The following is a 19,873-nucleotide window of genomic DNA, read 5'->3' on the forward strand; positions in this document are numbered from 1 at the left end:
GGAACATATTGCTACCATACCACCACCGATACGGTTACATCATGAAGACCCAACGAAAACAATTTAGAACTACAATGTATTCATATCCTAGGCATATGCAGACGCATGATAAGACGTAATCTAAAGCACTCCACACATTGAATGAAGAGCTAGAATTGGTTTTAATAATTAGCGTAATTTTGAACACTGCTCGAAAAGGAGATCCTTTCCACTGATGGTAATCCAAGGACTGTCAACCAAATGAGAAATATTCCAACAAACCAAGTACCGGTATTTAATAGTTTTTCATTCCGGTTTAAAAAAATGCTGATTTATTTGGCTGAAAACTAAGAATATTTTTATTTCGCAAGATACGGATAATTACACATTTTATAGCAAACTTAAACTGGCCAAACATCGTGTGCTTGGACCATAAAATCAAGATATACAATCCGCAGAGCTCTCATACAGAACACTATCACATGCGCTGAAAAATATCAAACCATAACCACACCCATACCTTACAATTCTTCCATCTTCGACTTTCATCCTTCTGGACTACTGAATCTCCTTGGTTGACGATGACCTGATTTAACAGTCCTGCTCACGCTGGATATTTCGTCCCGCGGGCATACAACATACCATAAGTGGGCGGACAGACGATCCGTGTGTGTTTGAGCAAGGGTGACGTCGTTACGTCGGAGGCCGAGAAAGTCAATGGCGGGCGAAGGTCTAATAGTCTCGATTATTGCAGTGATACCGGAGTTCGAAATGGAGACACTTTTTTTTCGTTTCTTTTTTTACAAGTGTCACGTCGCACCGACATCGTCTTATGGCGACGATGGGACAGGAAAGGGCTAGGAGTGGGAAAGAAGCGGCCGTGGCCTTCATTGAAGTACAACCCCAGCATTTTCCTGGTGTGAACATCGGTAAACCACGGAAAACCCTCGTAAGGACTGCCGATAGTGGGATTCGAGCTCGGTAAGAAACAAATTAATGAAGAAACAAACAAGAGGGCCAGGCCATATCTGAGTTCAGAGAGCCAGTGGGAAAAACAGTATTATTTTTTGTGAAAGCAGGAGACTGAAAAATGCACACTATATATGCAGTTCGTTATATCGAAAAGGTATAATGTAACACCAGTACAAAACTCAATTAACAGGGAAAGTAACGTACCATTACAATATTGTGCAAAAATCAAGCATTAGACTTACTGAATTTTGTAAATGTTATTGAATTATCTTGTAATTACAGTACTTGGGGTCGGCACTTTGTACGTATTTGCTGCTTGCTGATGCTTGTTGTTTAAAGGGGCCTAACATCTAGGTCATCGGCCCCTAATGATACGAAATGAGACAAAATGAAATGACAAATAAAAAACCCAAAATCCTCCACTGACCACAATTCAAAACGGAGGACGATGGATGGATGGATCGATATTAATTTAAAACGATCAGTGGAACCGACCCACAGAGCCTCAAATGCACAGAAGCTGGCGTAGAACAATAGAATTACTGACCAAGGGACTGCTTCTATAGCACGATATTGAATCGATGATGCTTGTAGTCGAAAGGAGACCAAAATCCAAGTCAACGGCCCCTCATAATGGTACTTATCGTTAGAAGAGTAGAACCATGGTATTTGTCATGTTGCGGTACTAATCAACAGTAGCGTAGACTCGCTGTATTCCACACATTATGGTACTACTCACAGGTAATGAAATTCGCACGTGTATTACAGACTGTTTCGCACATTGCGGCGCCAATGACAGGCAACGCAAACCTATGGTGTTAATCACCTAAGTGTACTAACCACAGGGATTATTACTATCCCGTGGTGTTCCTCATATAGTGGGTACTAATCACAGGCAAGCCAGAACCATGGGTTCCGTCATCCCATGGTGTCGCACATATAGTGCTACTAATCACAGGTACTGTAAAAGCCGTCGCGCTCTCGTTTGCTACTAATCACAAATCTATTTGGTACCTAAGATAGTGGTACTAAGCGCAAGGAAAAGCGACCCATGGTGTTTCCCCGCGTGGTGGTAATGATCACAAGGAGTGTCATGGTTCTAATATAACCATCCCTTGGTCGCCCCTTTTAGTCGCCTCTTATGACAGGCAGGGGATACCGTGGGTGAATTCTTCGTCTGCGTCCCCCACCCACAGGGGGTTTGTACGGATTTAGCTCAGTTATTCGGCCAGATATCTTTCCTGAAACCAGCCCTATGTAGAGGGATGTAATTACTATAGCGTGTTTCTGTAGTGGTTTTAGTGCGATGTGTTGTATGTAATTAAGACGTGTATTGAGATGAACACGAACACCCAGCCCTCGAGCTAGAGAAGTTAACCACAGACAATTAAATTCCCGACCAAACCAGGAATCGAACCGATGGCCCTCTGAACAGAAGGCCAATACGCTGACCATTCAGCATAGGAACCGGAATGCATTTCACTGAACGCGTAACAGAAATTTTACTTTATAGTAGAAATTAGGTCATTTTCATTCAAGAAATTGTAAATCGTAGCTTGCACGCTTAAACTCCGTACCTTTGTACAGTGTAACAAATTTGTAACATTTCAGTTTCCTTTGAATGTGTCATTCTAGAAAAATAAAACTCCCTGTTAATATAGAGCGTAATATAAGTCAAAACCGAATACTTGAAGAATATCGGTTTTCGTGTGATTATGCATTTTTTTACTGTCCTCACACAATATTTCGTTGTTTATGATTATTGTTGTTTAAAGGGACCTAGCATTCAGGTCATCGGCCCGTAATGGCAAAAGATGACCGAAATGAAATGACAGGCTAAAATTTAAAATTTCGTTGAAAATGGAGCAAAGAAAGCTTCGTATTTGTAGTCACAATCGGACGTCACTGCTCTTGTGCCGTGTCGAGTGTGTTCGCTCTCTCGCTTGACTGTGGCGTACGCTTGACACGTAAGCTGCCCGCCCGCATTTCAGTCATGCCGACCCGGCCGCACTGGGCTGGTCTCAACGGGCGCCCCGCTGCGTAACTCTGATATAATCTACTCACATCGCCCTCAAATGGATTTGTTTGATTCCCCAAGTTACCGAGATCTAAGTATAGAAAATGGAGAAACGTAATGGTTAAAATGATCTGGGTGTGAAATGTGCAAGACTAGGGACCTTAAAATTTTAAAAAATAGGGTAAAGAAGACGAAAGCAAGATATGCCTACACTACACCGAACAAATTATATCGCCTACGAAACTCTGAACAGATTTAACTGGGCAAATCAAACGGAACAAATGGATGTGTGGGATCCGAGTAAGAAAGCGTTCGTAAAACTGAGAAAGAATCCAACAATACAGGAAGGAACGCCCAACAAACATCGTTGGAAGGACGCAGACTGTCTCAAAATGCTGCCTGCGTACCGGAGATGCTAGGTGTTCAGTAGTTCCTGGAATAGTTGGTAGGCAATGCGAGATAGAAGTGTCAGGAAATTTACAGGCACATAAATGAACACCACACTATCATCTAGTGTTAAACGTTAAACGGACAGAACTACATCAGAAATATTACGGTCGGTTGAATAAAAAAGTCCGCTACGAATATATTGTGCATAAGTGGTCTTAAAATTAGGACGCCTGCATGGACTGAGATTCTTAAACCAGATCAGGCCCGATTTGAAACCGAATCCGAGAGTATGTTATCGTATTCGAGAGTATCGAACCGTTTGTCCAGAACTTTATATGAGTTTTCTTTAAACTACGGTAATTAGCAATTGGAAGTGTGGACACAATTATCAAAATTAATTCATGGATCGAAAAATTACCATATACTTAATTGCATTTTAATCAAGGCCGAGCCCGACAAGCACTATTTTTCGATGTAAACCCCATACAGCCCAGACCTCTACTTGAAGTCTCTTAACAGAAACAGCTTGAAACACCTTGGGTTATTAGCCCTGTCTCTTGATACAGGGATGAGGCGAGTTTAATTCATATGACTATTTTTACGGCCGGATGCCCTTCCTGATGCCAACCTCAGTTGAGGATCTAATGAAGATGAAATGAAATGAAGATGAATGGAACTGGGTATAGAGGTGTAAGGAATCGGCTGTGGCCTGTTAACTGGAACTGTCCCGGCATCTGCCTGGAAGTAAAGATTAATACAGAAAATCGTCCTCAAGACAGCCGACGTTGAGGTTCGAACCCACGGGTCTGCCGAATGCAGAGCTTGGCTCCATGACTGTAGCGCGTAGCCACGCGCAGCCACCCCGCTCGGTTGTGTGTTTAGCAGGAGTGAAATATCAATATTATTAATATTTTCTTTTTTTCTTCCTATGAAACTAATGGAGTCGTTGGTGCAAACTGTAGCATATGGATTTTGGTCGTTTTACGTCCGAATGCTCTTCCTGATGCCAGCTACGCGAAGGGATGTATTATTGTTTCTGTAGTGGATGGTAGTGTTGTGCGGTGTGTGTGTGTGGTAAAAGGGGAGTATTGGAACAGAGACGAACACCCGGTATGCAAAAAATATGCTATCTGAATCAACGACCCGGTCGGGAATCGAACCCGAGACCCTACGACGACCATTCAGTCAATGAGTCTAACAATGTTTTTGTTTTACGTCCCACCAATTACGTTTACAGTTTACGGAGACGCTGAAATGCCAAAATTTTGTCCCGCAGGAATACTTTCGCGTGCCGGTAAATCTACCGCTATGAGGCTGGCGTATTTGAGCACCTTCAAATACTACCGAATTCACCCGGGATCGAACCCGCCAACTTGAGCTCTGAAAAGAGTGATATTTCGTCTGGCAATATGAATGGATGTCATGTCTAAACTGTGATCAACTTGGGCTAGGATTGGGAAGAAAGCAGTTTATGTTACGTAGTATGCTGCCATTCACCTGGAACTGGATAGAGGAATCAGCGGAAAACTATTTATAGAATGACCATGAGTGATAGGATCCACTTCTCGGCTAATTTATGTTGCTTGGGTTAAATACACTCCATTCCAGTACCTTAGAAACATAAGCTTTTTAATTTCAGTCGTCTATCGACACGACCCCCCCCCCCCCGGTGTATTGTTGTTTATAAGCAGGTTTTCTGAAGTGAACGAGCTACACAGAACAGCCGTGGAAGGGAAGAGATCCAACAGAAAATGTTTGAAAATATCGGTTGAAAGAGATGGTAATGTCTAATCTTTGTGAAAAAACTATCACTTCTCAACCTCCCGAATAGGAGAGAGAATCAAAATTCTATCTACAGAATTTCTGGTTGCATCTACTCTTTTGTACAATGCGATTTATTTCAATACAATTTAAAGTTATTTCAGTTGAAACTGTATGAAGCTAATTCGATTACTGACCACTATTTTAATGTTGAGCATAATTAGGAGAATATAGGATTGTGTGACGCACACGTATAGCTAATCATTTTAAAAAATGACTCCTCTTAATGAGAAGATTCCAAAACGCTTGAGTTGGACGGTGACTAACCCTGCATGTAACTCGCGTAAAGCGACATGAGGGCCGGAACAAATTTGAGGTGGGTCCACTCGTTTTCATTCCGATAGTCATTTACCTGGAGGACAGAAGGTAGAAGGGACGGTTATTCAATGTGTAGAGAGGTTGCAGACCTGGAAGTAGATAGTGGCAGCAGGGAGACTAGGATGTTTGGGACAGCTGCAAGTTGCACGTGGCGCGCGCCCGCCAACTTCCCCTGGTGGGGGGCACAGCGCAGCTGTCGATGTCGTGGGTAAGTCTGGCGGGCTTGACATGACGTTCGGTCGATATCGCCATGACGCACTCCCGACCTTCACATAGCCTGCCTACCGATCTGTCCACAAGGTTATAACCATCTCTCTCTGCTGCCCGGAAGTATATCGTCAACAGTAAACAAGCTCAAATGTTTACAGCACAATTCATAAATGAACTACACTAAAAACATGTTTACAGCATTATAAATTGTCACATTAGCATGTACGCCCCAAACGTTTACTTCCTGCAATTACTCCCCCCCCCCCCCCTCCCGGATTTCTTGAAAATTTAGCCAAGGCTGGATATATTGTGTGACGCATTGGTTATCCTTCAAGCTGAAAAAAGATGTGATCGCTTCATCCTTCTAAGAAGGACTGCCGCCAAGTTGGGCAATAAAAACGAAAGTATCATACCGCACTATCGTAGTCAAGGTACCATAGTTGTGTTTAACAATAATACTCTGAGGAATTCATTCACTTTCCAGTATATTTACTTTTTACGTCATTTATACAAGTGAATAGATGGATTTAGAGATTCATGTTAAGGGTTTCTGTTCACAAAATCTGCGATATAAGAGATTTTAAACGTATTTTCATTATATTATTGCGATTCAAATTTGACAGCATTATTGAAAGGAGGAATTTTTTGTTTCTCAAATCCACTGGTATGGGAAGGTAAACGGGAAGGTAGTATACGAGCTGCCTGCACATGTTACAAAATAATACACACATTCTGTGGTACTAAAATTCATCATTAGCCTCTGCTTCTATTGTGCTTTTCACCTGGTGTTTCCGTGGATTTTCTGGAAGGCGACCGCATCCTGTAAGATACTTAGCATTGCCAGGTATATACTGTATAATAAAAGCAAACTCGCCGCGAATAAGGAGCGATACTGGAGTGGTACTCTGTTTTCTTGTGATATATTGAGTAGTTCAGTGTATGGAGCAGTCATGTGAACTGCGGTAGCCAAAGTTCTTGTGTTCGAACCTCACTGCACAGAGATCTGTGCGAAGTAATGGTGGAGCATTCAAAGTGAAAGTTGAAACATAATAATCAAGAACACGAAGGACCGTCTGTTCCAGGTAAAGTCTGTCAGCCAGAGACTCGCTGTGAGGAAACAGGCTTTTGTAAAATCACGAAATTTTGACGTGTTGTCATTCCTTGTGTGCGTTTATGTATTAACTGGGTCGCCCTCGATTAAATTCATTTAATAAAACAGTGTTTCATTCGTAACGTACGGAAGTTGCTGAGTAATGACATCCAGCGCAAAAATTGTACGTCTGGATGCTGAGAAAGGTGTTAATCAAGAGGGTCAGCTGTGCTGTAGTACCACTTCTGGCTCAGTTGGGAAAACGATGGCAAGCAACCTCACTTATTTCGCCTAAGAAGCCTCATTACATTACCGCCATCGGTTTTTGCGCTTTCCGTACACCACATGATGATCGGTGCTGCTATTTGGAGATCAAACCATCCTCTGGTCTGATATATAAAATGTTATGTAACAATTGACTGAATTACTAAACACAGTTGGGCGCTATGTGAAAAATGTTAAGATGGAAACAGTGCTTTTCATTGTCGACTTTTATAAACATTTATAAACCACTTAGTACATACAGGAGACAACAGTTTACTAATCACAGAAAGACATGTTCGCTCATTTAGAACATCGTCAGATTCTTTCAATGCTTACCCATATGTTCAAGATTGTTTACGTTGTGTAAACTTGTGACTGGTTATGAATGAGTGATATTATGAATAAGTGAACGTCATTATGTCTGGGTTTTTCACGTATGTACTAGTGTTTCATATATTTCACCTTATGTTCAACAGACTGAGGAAATGAATACTGAATTTTCACGACCGCATTGTAATCGAAATCGACTTTCAACCTATTAAGTCGTGTACGTACATTTAGTACGTATTGAAGAGATAAGTACAGAACAAAAATGGCCAACCGGACACCAGTGGGATCCGAACCTACAACCTCCCGATTTTGCGTAGATTGCTCTACCAATTGAGGTATGGTGGCCTAGGTCATCTTTGTTCTGTTGGAGAGGATCTAAGCTACAGCACTACTGCCATCACACTGTAGAGTGCGTTTAAGTCGTCCGTTGAGGGCCAAGTCAATGAATATTGAATTTTTACGACCGCATTGTAATCAAAATCATATCTTCAACACGTACTAAATGTACGTAACACGACCTAATAGGTCGAAAATCGATTTCGATAGACTGAAAAAAACTTCCTGTAAAATATGTACTAAGAAAAGAGTAGAATGGCCATGGCAAAACATGAATTTACGTTAAGAAAACTATCTAATAAGCATATCAGCATAGAAGCCAGGAAAATATTTTGCAAAATCATATGTTTGGGAGTAACCTGTTGTATGGAAGTGAAAGTTGGACAGTGGAAAAAAGTAAAAGACTCATCTTTAAGCAACTGAGATGTGGGTATGGAGGAAAATGACAAAAACAAGCTGGACTGAAAGAAAAACAAATTTGGAAATACTACGAGAAGTCAAAGAGGAGAGGAAGCTGCTAAAAGAAATGGAAAGAAAGAAAAATCAAATTTACAGGGCATACCATTAAACACAACACTTTCACCACCAAAATATCTGAAGGCAAAGTGCTAGGGAAGAAAAGAGGCGGCCTAGTAAAATGTACTTTGAAGACATGAAGAAAAAAATGAGATACAGAAGTTACGTGGCAATAAAAAAAACGGTTCAAGACAAAGACGAATGATCGTATCGACAAGGTGATGTCTTTAGGAAATGAATGAATGTATTTTAGGATTCGTACGTTTAGTACAAAATATTAATATAACGGATAGTGTACGTTTATGCTAGTATATAATGAAGAAAGATAAATTAAACTGAGCAGCGTATTTTCTCACTGTGTGCTTGGATACCTCTACTGCCACAATATAGAATTATATATCACTATATACAACAAAAATAAATGATTGGAGAAACTGAAGGTTAATATCTACTGCTAAGTTGATTTAACAATTGTTGCACGACTTCAGCTGCTCAATATCGCTGGACACTATTTCATAAAAGAAAATTCCAGTTACTTTAAGAGTCACTGCACACTACAAATACAAAGGACGTCTGAAAAAAAAATCATCAATTTAAAGCTTCCCTCGGCTGTGACGTTTTTCTGAGTCTGGACGAAAGCTAACTCCACGAAATTAAACATCAAATACCTGGAACGATCCGTTACAGATAGCTATACACCATATATACATATTCCGTAATCTACTGTAAGTTACTTCACAATTATCAGCGATTACAATGAGTTAAGTTACGGTGCAATTACGGAACAGGGAATGAGATTCGTGTCAGCATATGCATCTCGTGATGAGAGTGCCGGTCGAAAGATTGCTTGCTGCTTGTAATACCAACCGAAAATGTACTATGAGAACCTCAATACCTAGAAATGACCAACTACATCTGAAGGAAAGAAAATGACGAGTAGGCCTATCTAATATTTCAAAAATATTAATTATGAACACAGCTGCCGCTTTTCCCAACGCCTTAGCGAGGTCGCAGGTGCGAACTGTGTAGCATATGTAATCTTGATCCAGTTTTACGTACAAAAGCCCTTCTTGACGCCAACTCCACTACTGTATTACGTGTTTCTGTGGCAGTTGATAGTATATATTGTGTGCATAAGAAGAAAGGTGTACTGGAACAAGCGCAAATACCCAGTCCCCGAATCAGAAGAATGAAGCTAGTAATGGTTAAAATCCGCGACCCGACCAGAAATCGAACCCATGACCCTCTGAATCGAAGGACTTGACGCTAACTATTCAGCCAATGAGCCGAACATATTGTAAAGGAATATTTAAAGAAAGTATTCCCCTCCTCCCGAGTCTTAATAACAAACAATAAATAAATAAATAAATAAATAAATAAATAAATAAATAAATAAATAAATAAATAAATAAATAAATAAATAGTTGCTTAACGTCACACCGACACATCGGAAGGATGGGAAAATTCTACGATTGGGAAGATAGCGACCGTTGCCTTACTTAAGCAACAGCCCCAGCATTTGTCTGTTGTGGGTATGGAAATACCGTCTTCAGGGCTGCCCACGGAGGGTTATTTGACTGCACGAAAGCGTAATTGCATGGGTGGCTAATTTTTTAAAAAAACATCTCAGAGAATTTGAGGTGAATCTGATACTGTAGTGATTAAGTCCGGTGTATGTACTTTCTTCCGCAAGTTAGTATTACTGGACCTTTTTGTCGTCTTACATATTTAAATAATATGAATAAGGAACTGGAGTCACAGATAAGAGATTTTGCGGATGATGTTATACTCTACAGATTAACAAATAATTAACAGGAATGTGAACAACTGCAAAACGACCTCTATAATGATGTCAGATGGACAGCAGACAAAATGGTATGACGGTAAACAGGGTGAAAAATCAGGCTGTAAGTTTCGCCAAGAGGAGAAGTGCTCTCAGCTTCAATGACTATGTTGATGGTTAACAGTAATTCATGGGGATCACTAGTATCTAGTGTTAATACATACACGAACAAACTTCTCTGGGGTAATCACATTAATAACATTGTACATAAAGGTTCTCTTCATATGGTTATGCGGATGTTTAGGGGTTGCGGTAAGGATGTGAAGGAGAGCGCATATAAGCCACTGAGAAGACCCTAATTAGAGTATGGTTCCAGTATATGGAACCCTCGCCAGGATTATTTCATTCAAGAACTGGAAGAGATCCAAAGGAAATCAGTATGATTTGCTCTGGGCGATTGCTCGCAAAAGGTTAGTGTTACGAAAATATTGCAAACTTTGGGCTGGGAAGACTTGGGAGTAAGGAAACGAGCTGCTCGACTAAGCGGTACCGGTATGTTCAGAGCTGTCAGAGGGGAGTAGTCAACTCGCTCGGAAAAATTTTAATCTATTCCACGTTGTTATACTGAAATAACCTTACATGATCAGCTAGCGTTCTCTTCGAGTACTCTTGGATTATTGACCGTGCCGAGCTCCCCACGTTTACTGAAGTTTACGAAGTATGTCTACTGCTATTACTAGCGCAAATGATCTGTTCTAAACAATGTTCGACAAAGTCAAACTACACAAACGCTTGTTCTAGAGATGTTCTGCTTTGTTCATATTTGGTATCACGTGTAACATTCATAAACCTGCGGAACTCAAGCGCTGGAGCGGGGACTTTTAAATTAATTCGATGACAATGTACTGATGCGAAGAGATCAGGACGACAGAGCAGCTGAGACAAAGCTTCTAGAGTTACCTTGAAATTTGCAAAAAAGGGAAAGTGTGGTAGGTAAACAGGAATGACTAGTTTCACCCACATGGACAAGTAGTAATTTCGAAATAGTCGAGACAATTGACATATTTCATCCAGCATACTCGCAATTATAGTGCAAGTAATAAAGTCAACACCGTATGAAATGTGTGCAAAAATTAGTGCGCTAAAATTTGAATGCGAAACAATCTTAAGGTAAACCAGGAGAAAAAAAGGACCATTATCTGTTCCCAAGTTGCAATACTCAATTTCACCAGTTACCGGAAGTAAATGTAGGTTTCATAACACTGGATATCTGAAACTCGTCTAAGAAAAGTAAATATTCTTCATCTGAAAAGACTTCGAAACATACTATAATCCTAAAAATGGAACAATGACACTTCACCTGAACTATCAATGACAAGATACCTATTAAATTATTATTATTATTATTATTATTATTATTATTATTATTATTATTATTATTATTATTACAGGAGATATAGGGTATAATATTCAAAACTAAGCAAAATGTGAAAATAACGGCATTTTTTCACGGCACGATAAAACTGCCCCTTTTCAAGTCAGTTGAACGAGTACAAATGGCTCTAGTTTTATCTCTAAGGAATGTTTATAGCGAGGAAGAATATAATTTTCGCTCAGTTACATGCATTTTTAAGTTGACAGCCAACGCGACGTCACGTCACTTAGGCCTATTCGGTAATTTATCGTGTACAGTCGGTCATTAACTTTTAGAAATTAAATAACTTTTGAACCAAGCAGCATAAATCTCAACCATACCTACATTATACTGACACAATGAAAGGTCTAGTCTACAATTATTGATACGTTACAGGTAAACATGTCGACTTTTTGTGTTCATAAAAGGAAGGAAAATAACCCGTGTGTTGCTTGGTCAGTAAGACCAACTCTCACGCTTATCTGATAACAAAAGCTATCAGAAATGTCGACAAAGTTCAGTCAATAAAATGAGAACTCCACAAAACAGTCAACAGAAAGTAACCCAAATATACTTACTGTATCACCTTACATCAGCTTATCATAAACATAAAGTTCAATAGGAAATGTACATCGACCTCTTGATATGATTATCAACCATATACTGTTATTCCGGTCACACTGATTTCTTGGGTTATACTGTAGGTAGGCCCTCGGTCAGACTCCTTGTCTGAATGGTTTACAGGGCCCTGGGTTCAATTCCTGCCTGGGCCGAGGATTTTAACCGTGTATGCTAATTCCTCTAGTTTGTGGGCTTCATTCATTTATCTTCATCTACATACAACACACAGTCATAAACAACTGAACCCTGCAATTGTTGTTATAATCCCTCCACACAGGTGCGGCGTCAAGAAGGGCATACAACAGTAAAACTACGCTAAATTCACAATGTCCCAGCCCCAATAAATTGAGGAACAACCACCTTCCTTGGCTACCAACAACTGGACGATGAACAGTAACCTTAATTCTTAGGGATACCGTATTTAGCTGGACACAAATTCTGCCTAAAAATCTGTCACTGAGGTTCCGGTACTTGCCTAGGTATTAGTAAAGGGACACAACTGACACCATGCTTACATCATTTCCCATGGAACTTACACTATGTAAAGTTAACTTCTAAGACGGTACGAATTAAGCACTTCTGGGTCGTAAACAGCAATTTAACACGTTGAACCCCTAATCGGTGGTGAGATATTAGCACCTGAATCGTGTAGTACTTGCAAGGATAATGTTACAATGTAAGACAGTATTAAGCTTTCCTTACCTGGTCGGAAGACGACGACCATGCTTTCCCCGTGACAGATACTGCCGTGGATGCACCACTACTGAGCGAAGTAAACCAGTTGTCCGAGAATAAACCCGGATTTCCAAACTATCATTAGCTGACTCATGCAGCGGTTTCAGACTCGCACTGCACTCACACACTACTCAATGCACCCAACAGTATGTAATGTAGAAAGACTCGGCCGCCAAGTAGAAATTCAACACGGCAGGATGACGTCAAAACTACGGAGGAATGACGTCAGAGTCCCTGGCCTGAGAGAGTTGTGCTGTTGCCTTCAAGCCAACGGTCGACCTTGGTTACCGACCTCTTCGCATACGTTAAAACAACCCGAGGTGTTTTTAAGCAGAAATACATTACCACTGAGTAGACCTGTTAACAGCCTTCTGGGAAGAAAGAAGCTATTTGATTTCAAATGAAATGACAAATGCGGCTTTATATCAGAATGTACTTCCAACATGTCACAAAAATCACTTGATATCGTGAAATACATACAAATCCTATTTCAAATCTTCGATGCAACTGAAGAACCATAAAACTACGAGACGCGTAGTTTCTTTCCCCTGAACTCAAAGAAACATCTCTTCCATGAGTTTCAAAATTTGCTGCAGTTGTATTATGAAATTTCTCTAATCTAACAAAAAACTCTTCAGCAAAAATAGTTTAAGTCCCGTGAATATGACATCCCAGCAGAATTACTGAAAAATTTAGGTATAAACATGAAAGACCAATTATTCAGAGTAATAAATGAATGCTACGAAAGAGGAATCGTGCCAGAAGACTTCACACAATGCAGAACCATTACCATACCTAAAATATGAAGGGCAGTTGACTGCACGAATTATATAACACTATCAATATTAACACATGCCTCCAAGATACTCATTATCATAGTTAAGAACAGAGTAAAAGGAAAAGTAGATAAGTATGTTGGAGAAGACCTATTTGGATTTAGAGAAGGCAAGGGAACAAGAGAAGCAATTCTGGCATTACGCATGTTATTGGAGAGAAGGATGGAAATGAACAGAACGACTTATCTTGCCTTACATGACTTAGAAAACGCTTTTGACAATGTGAGCTGGGAACTGCTGTTTAGAACTATGAGGAAAATAGGACTGGACTGGAAGGATCGAAGAACGATTAATCAACTGTATCTGAACCAAAGCAAAAAAATAATCATCAATCAGGTAGAAGAAAAGGGCAGGATTAGGAAAGGAGTTAGACATGGTTGTCCCCTATCACCGTATTTATTTAATATGTTCATTGAGGAAGCTATTCAGATCATGAAGGAGAAGACAAAGGGAATAAAAGTCAATGGTGAAAGGATACATTGTATCATATTTGCAGATGACATCGTATTAATTGCAGAATCAGAAAAAGGAATGAATAGAATGATGAAAGTCCTCTCAGGCACTCAAACTATGGAAATTAAAAGTAAACAAACGGAAAAAGAAAGTAATGGTAGTACGGAAAAATATGGAGGAAATTAAAACCAATATAAAAATTGATGACGTCAGAATTGATCAGGTGAAACAATTCTGTTATTCTTGGTAGTATGATAACAGAGGATAATAAATGCTTCCTGGAAGTAAAGAGAAGAATAGCATTGGCCAAACAGGCATTTATGAGTAAGAAAAACATTTTAACCGGCACACACATGAATATAGATGTAAGAAAATCCTTTGCAAAATCATTTGTATGGAGTAAACTTCAGTATGGAAGTGAGAGTTGGACTCTGGGTAAATTAGAAAGGAATCGACTTGAAGCTGCTGAAATGTGGATATGGCGGAAAATGACCAAAACGAGCTGGACGGAAAGAAAAACCAATCTGGAAGTCTTAAGGGAAGTTAAAGAAGTGGGAAGATTTTTGAACGAAATGGAAAACAGGAAATTAAAATTTATTGGACATGTCATCAGACAGTCTACTAGCACAGACAAGTGGACTGATCCGAGTACTAGCATAGTGTCCGCCGACTTCTAAAAGATTCATAATTACTACTACTACTACTACTACGTCATGCGTTATCTTTTGTGCTTAGCTGAAATTAGAGGATGCTGCACAGCAGTCCAGTTGAGATGAATGAGTAGCAGTCTCAAATAAGCAAGAATTACATAGCTTCTCCAATAAATGCTGACCTGCTCGTTGAGGGAGGCTGTTTCATTTTTCTCTGCAAACGTGATATAAGAGTCAGGATCTGAGACTGAGAGGTTCAAGTCTTACACTCAGTACCTGCTTCCTTGAAAAGAGCGAAACATGACGATACGGAAAAAAGGATGCGTCATTGGCAGCAGCGTACGCCGACATTTTTGTCACTTTCTAGACTTCAATAGGGCAGTGGTGATCGATGGTGAATATGCTAAGTGATCGATGGTTAATATGTTAACTTTGTAATTATTTTGGAAGCATGGAGGACTCTACTGATTCAGTACCAAATTGTTTCAATTTCAAGATATTATTTAGCAGCATTTTTGTAAAACAATTATCGACATTAAAATAAAATACGAATAGGGCAGGCTTAAGTTGTTTTTAATAATAATAATAATAATAATAATAATAATAATAATAATAATAATCTTTTGCTATTTCCTTTACTCGCACCGACACAGATAGGTCTTATGGCGACGATGGGATAGGAAAGGCCTAGGAATGGGAAGGAAACGGGCGTGGCCTTAAGGTACAGCCCCAGCATTTACCTGGTGTGAAATGGGAAACCACGGAAAACCATATTCAGGGCTGCCGACAGTGGGGTTCGAACCCACTATCTCCCGGATGCAAGCTCACAGCTGCGCGCCCCTAACCACGCAGCCGACTCGCCCGGTGATGATTATTATAATAAATACATAGTTAATATGATGCACAAGATGGTCTGGCTCTTTGGCTGAATGGCCTTCGATTCAGGGGGGCCCGGATTTGATTCCCGGCCGGGTCGGGCATTTTAAATTCATGTGGTTAATTCCTTCAGCTTAGGTACTGGGTATTTGGGCTCGTCTTCATTTACATACAACGCACAACACAACAAACCATTACAGTAAAACTCAATAGTGAATACATCCCTCAACATAGGATGGGCGTCAGGAAGGGCATCTGGCCGTCAAATTAACACAACGTGCCGATTCCACGAAATTAAGAAAAGGCCAAAAAGAAGATAATATTGATACACAACAAATCAAATAAAACTTCAAACAATGAGATTATTTTATTGAGCATTAAACTACTGTTGTGAAATTTGTATATGTGATTACGTAAAACAATTCCGAACTTTCTTTTAGTAAACCTAGTTACCGCACCATGTTGTCAAGCTACGCCACAGCAAAATACCATACCAAACAAATCTCCAAATTGCAACTTTTAAGGATTTAAGTAATGAATATTCCCCCTCATCTACCCAAAAATCTTCTCGCCAGAGTGTGTTGAGAGTATGAAAAAGACACGACAATTTGAAGGCGTACTACTAAATTTGGACCACATTAATGACAATCACAGGAGACTAATGTTATGATAGTCAAAACAACACTGATCAATACAATTCCTCCTGACAGTGAATTTTAAAAGAATAGCCTGTGTTAGAATCCAGAGACACGGCGGTCAAATCAGGAGAAGAGTGAGGTAGGAATTCTCATCTCAGGAGTACGATCATTCGGAACAGGGAGTCGCGTTACTGACTGCGGGGTCGTGGGTGGTCATGTTGACGAAGCGTATCACCCACTTTAATGTGGAAAGACGAAAACTAATACTGTGTGCTATTCTGAACATAACTGGCGATGGATAGTGACCTTGTCAAGGAATTAGAACCGTATGTCGTTAACCTGTGCATATTTGCAATATTCAGCTCACCATATATCGATCACGATGGGAACATTATTTCATGTGATCTTTACGTTAAACACATCCAAAGTACAGTATGCATGTACTGTGTAGTCGCCCGAGAAAGTCTGGCCGGAGGCTGGACAAAGCGGAGGTGGGAGAGGTTTTTCTCCGAGTACTCCAGTTACTGTATTCTTGAAAAATGAAAACCTACAACCTGTTTTCCAGTCCTTGACCGGGTCAGGAATGTAATGAATGAACCATATAGGCTATTATTACAATGGGGTCGCCACTCCCAAGGCGATATTAATGAGTGATAAATGCTATGAAATGATAATGGAGAGTGTTGCTGGAATGTAAGATGACAGGGAAAACCGGAGTACCCGGAGAAAAACCTGTCCCCACCTCCGCTTTGTCCAGCACAAATCTCACATGGAGTGACCGGGATTTGAACCACGGTATCCAGCGGTGAGAGGCCGACGCGCTGCCGTCTGAGCCACGGAGGCTTCTTACTGTATTCGTATCTGTCACAATTTACAAACTTCGGGATATCAACAAAAAAATATCCCCGTAACAATGGAAACCTCCAGTACGATGACTCAATAGGATCATAAAAGTAGCGTGAACAAACACGATTGTATTAAATGTTCAATATTGCAACGTTTAAATGCAGACTCTAAAGTTCCCTGAATATACATTTTTTGGTCAGAGTCATCCAGATAATATTACTTTTCACAACTAACAGAAATTTTTAAATCTTGGGCGTCCAGATAATGAAATTACCTATTGGTCCCTCAAGTGCAAGACGTATGGGCATCCAATTTAAGAAAACTCCCGGAAGTAGTCTATCTCCGCTGAACAGTAAAAATCAATCCCTACTTCAGTGAATGACTACTACTACTACTACTACATTTTACTTCCCACGTTGAAATGCCGGATTTTTCCCCGCAGGAATTATTTTACCTGGCAGTACATCTACAGAATGGAGGCTAGCATATTTGAGTACTGTACCTTTAAATGCAACTGGGACTGACCCGGGACAGAAATCGCCAACTTGAGCTTAGAAGGCCACGTCTTCTACAGCATGAGCCACCCAGCCCGGCTAACGATTCAAACTGTCTTTTTACTTGCTGCCTTACCTCCTTGTTAGATCATCAGCCCAAAGGCTGGTTGGATCCTCGCATAGAACCACCAGAGGTTATGCATGCGGTTATTGGCAAACAAAAAAAAAAAAAAAATCTATAGCGGCGCCAAAATGAGCCGTTCTACCCGGAAGGAGATTCTTACACTAGCTTGGTACCTTTCAGATGTTCTAACACTGTACTTCTTTAAGTCGGATTTAAGTTTTATTCTATTACGGTTTTATTGATTACCGAGGTGGGTTATATCGCATGCATCTGAGACACAAAAGTTGGTTAACTCGGCTAATTTTAGCGTGACGTAACCGGTAGTTACCTCGCGTGTACAGAATCTGTTTTAATGAAGACAGTATTGAGTAGCTAGTTAACTGAATGTTCAGTTCATGAAATAGGACAATAATACTTGGTAATGCTTAAAAGTATATGTATCAGTTGAGCATGGTAACAAATACAGTATTTTCTCTTCTACCTTTGGGGAAACAGCAGACCTATCGAGCTCTCCCGCGAAACAGCGATAATTGTACAAATGTTCTTCCTTTTTGAGCTCTCCCGCATTTTAAAAGTTGTGCAATGATTTTCTCTTATTGCGAATAGTTTGCTGCCAATAATATAGAATAGAAGTTCGCAAAAATAAAATAAATGCAAGGAGCTAAGAAGGGAGTGAAACTAATTTACGTTTCTACAGGGAAATGTAGAGGAAAGTTACCGGCACTTTAACCGGTGCTGCCGCGCAAGTGAACTGGGGAAATGCTTGCTTTGTTCTGGAGTGGCGCGGATAGAGTGCGCGGTCAGGCAGCACAGCGAACATGGTTTGCGGTAAGCGTACGGAATTAATGCTTAGTTTACGAGTGGGGTTCTTGGGTGCACTTTAATGATATTGCATTCCTGTACTTTCTGAACTATTTGTGTCAGTTATCAGTATGGTGACGTATAATACTGGACAACGGTTATTTCTATTTGAACATTTTTCCTAGAGAAGAAACAGTATGATAGAACCGTTCGCAAATTTCTACGTCGATTTAAGTTTGTCAGTTTTATTTGTTGGAAACGTTAAAACAGTAAGTGTACTCGTACAGGAACAAACCACGTTATATTGATGCCCTGGAGATTGTAATCAGACGACTGACTCGTGACATTTCAGAGGCGGAAAAAAATGGCGTATGACTTTTAGTGCCGGGAGTGTCCGAGGACAAGTTCGGCTCGCCAGATACAGGTCTTTTTATCTGACTCCCGTAGGCGACCCGCGCGTCGTGATGAGGATGAAATGATGATGAAGACGGCATATACATCCAGCCCCGTGCCAGCGGCATTAACCAGTTATGGTTAAAATTCCCGACTCTGCCGGGAATCGAACCCCAGACCCCTGTGACCAAAGGCCAGCACGATAACCATTTGGCCATGGAACCGGACTCAGAGGCGAAGATACGAGCGTTTCCCAATTTTTACCATTTCTTATTTTTTTTACGCTCATGCAACGTTTGTATCGTGAACGATGGACATCGAAGGTAAGATCTACATTAGTTTTGAACTTCGTTCATTATTAACTCTTAACTAAAAATTTTGGTCTACCACAATGAAACTGAACGCCAGTCCACGTTGCTACAGCTTATCGGTGAGTCTAGCAATGGATTCGGCCTAATGTGCCCCGGACGTTCCCAGTGTAATGCGGTAACTTTTCGTTGTCTCTCCCTGTTCCTTCCAGTTCACAACTGCTGTACCGTATAAACGCACCGATTTAATAACTGCAGGACATGGATTAAATCTATAGATTTATAATGGTTAGGTTTCCAATTTCCCGATTTTCAGAGCTAGAATGTATGGAAATCTCCTGCATTTGCTTCCTTAGAGGTTGGCATGTCTGAAATAGTAACATCTTAACACATTTCTTTTTTGAGTACATACCGTTGGAAAAAACCCCACAGAGCTTCTGGTACCTACCGAACGTTTAATGGTCCAATCATTTATGCCCGTGAGCAGGACTTGGAATCTTTTAGCGGCAACTGTGGCCGAGATCCACTTCCTTGTAACCTTGCCTTTATACTACGTTACACTATTTGTCCAGAGCAGGAATATCATTCTAAAATCAAAAATAAAAAAGTAAATAAAAATAAAACGTACAAACTTCAAGCATTTCCTACTGGATGTAAT

At 40.3% G+C, this 19,873-nt stretch overlaps 1 protein-coding gene across 2 annotated transcripts in view; it reads right to left on the reverse strand.

The window, feature by feature from the left end:
- The window catches only part of neur (E3 ubiquitin-protein ligase neur), a 115,298-nt gene that overhangs the window by 42,066 nt on the left and 53,359 nt on the right, over nucleotides 1-19,873 (reverse strand). The window contains exon 1 of one of the 2 annotated variants that reach the window (XM_067135565.2): nucleotides 12,764-12,909. The exons of the other annotated variant lie outside the window; for it this stretch is intronic. Coding sequence (XP_066991666.2) covers nucleotides 12,764-12,785 — 22 coding nt within the window. The 5' untranslated portion in view covers nucleotides 12,786-12,909. Of the gene's footprint in view, nucleotides 1-12,763; nucleotides 12,910-19,873 lie in introns of those variants that run through there. 2 annotated transcript variants of the gene reach the window in all.

Source organism: Anabrus simplex, chromosome 1 (assembly GCF_040414725.1).
Source record: "Anabrus simplex isolate iqAnaSimp1 chromosome 1, ASM4041472v1, whole genome shotgun sequence".
In the NCBI taxonomy this organism is placed as follows: domain Eukaryota; kingdom Metazoa; phylum Arthropoda; class Insecta; order Orthoptera; family Tettigoniidae; genus Anabrus; species Anabrus simplex.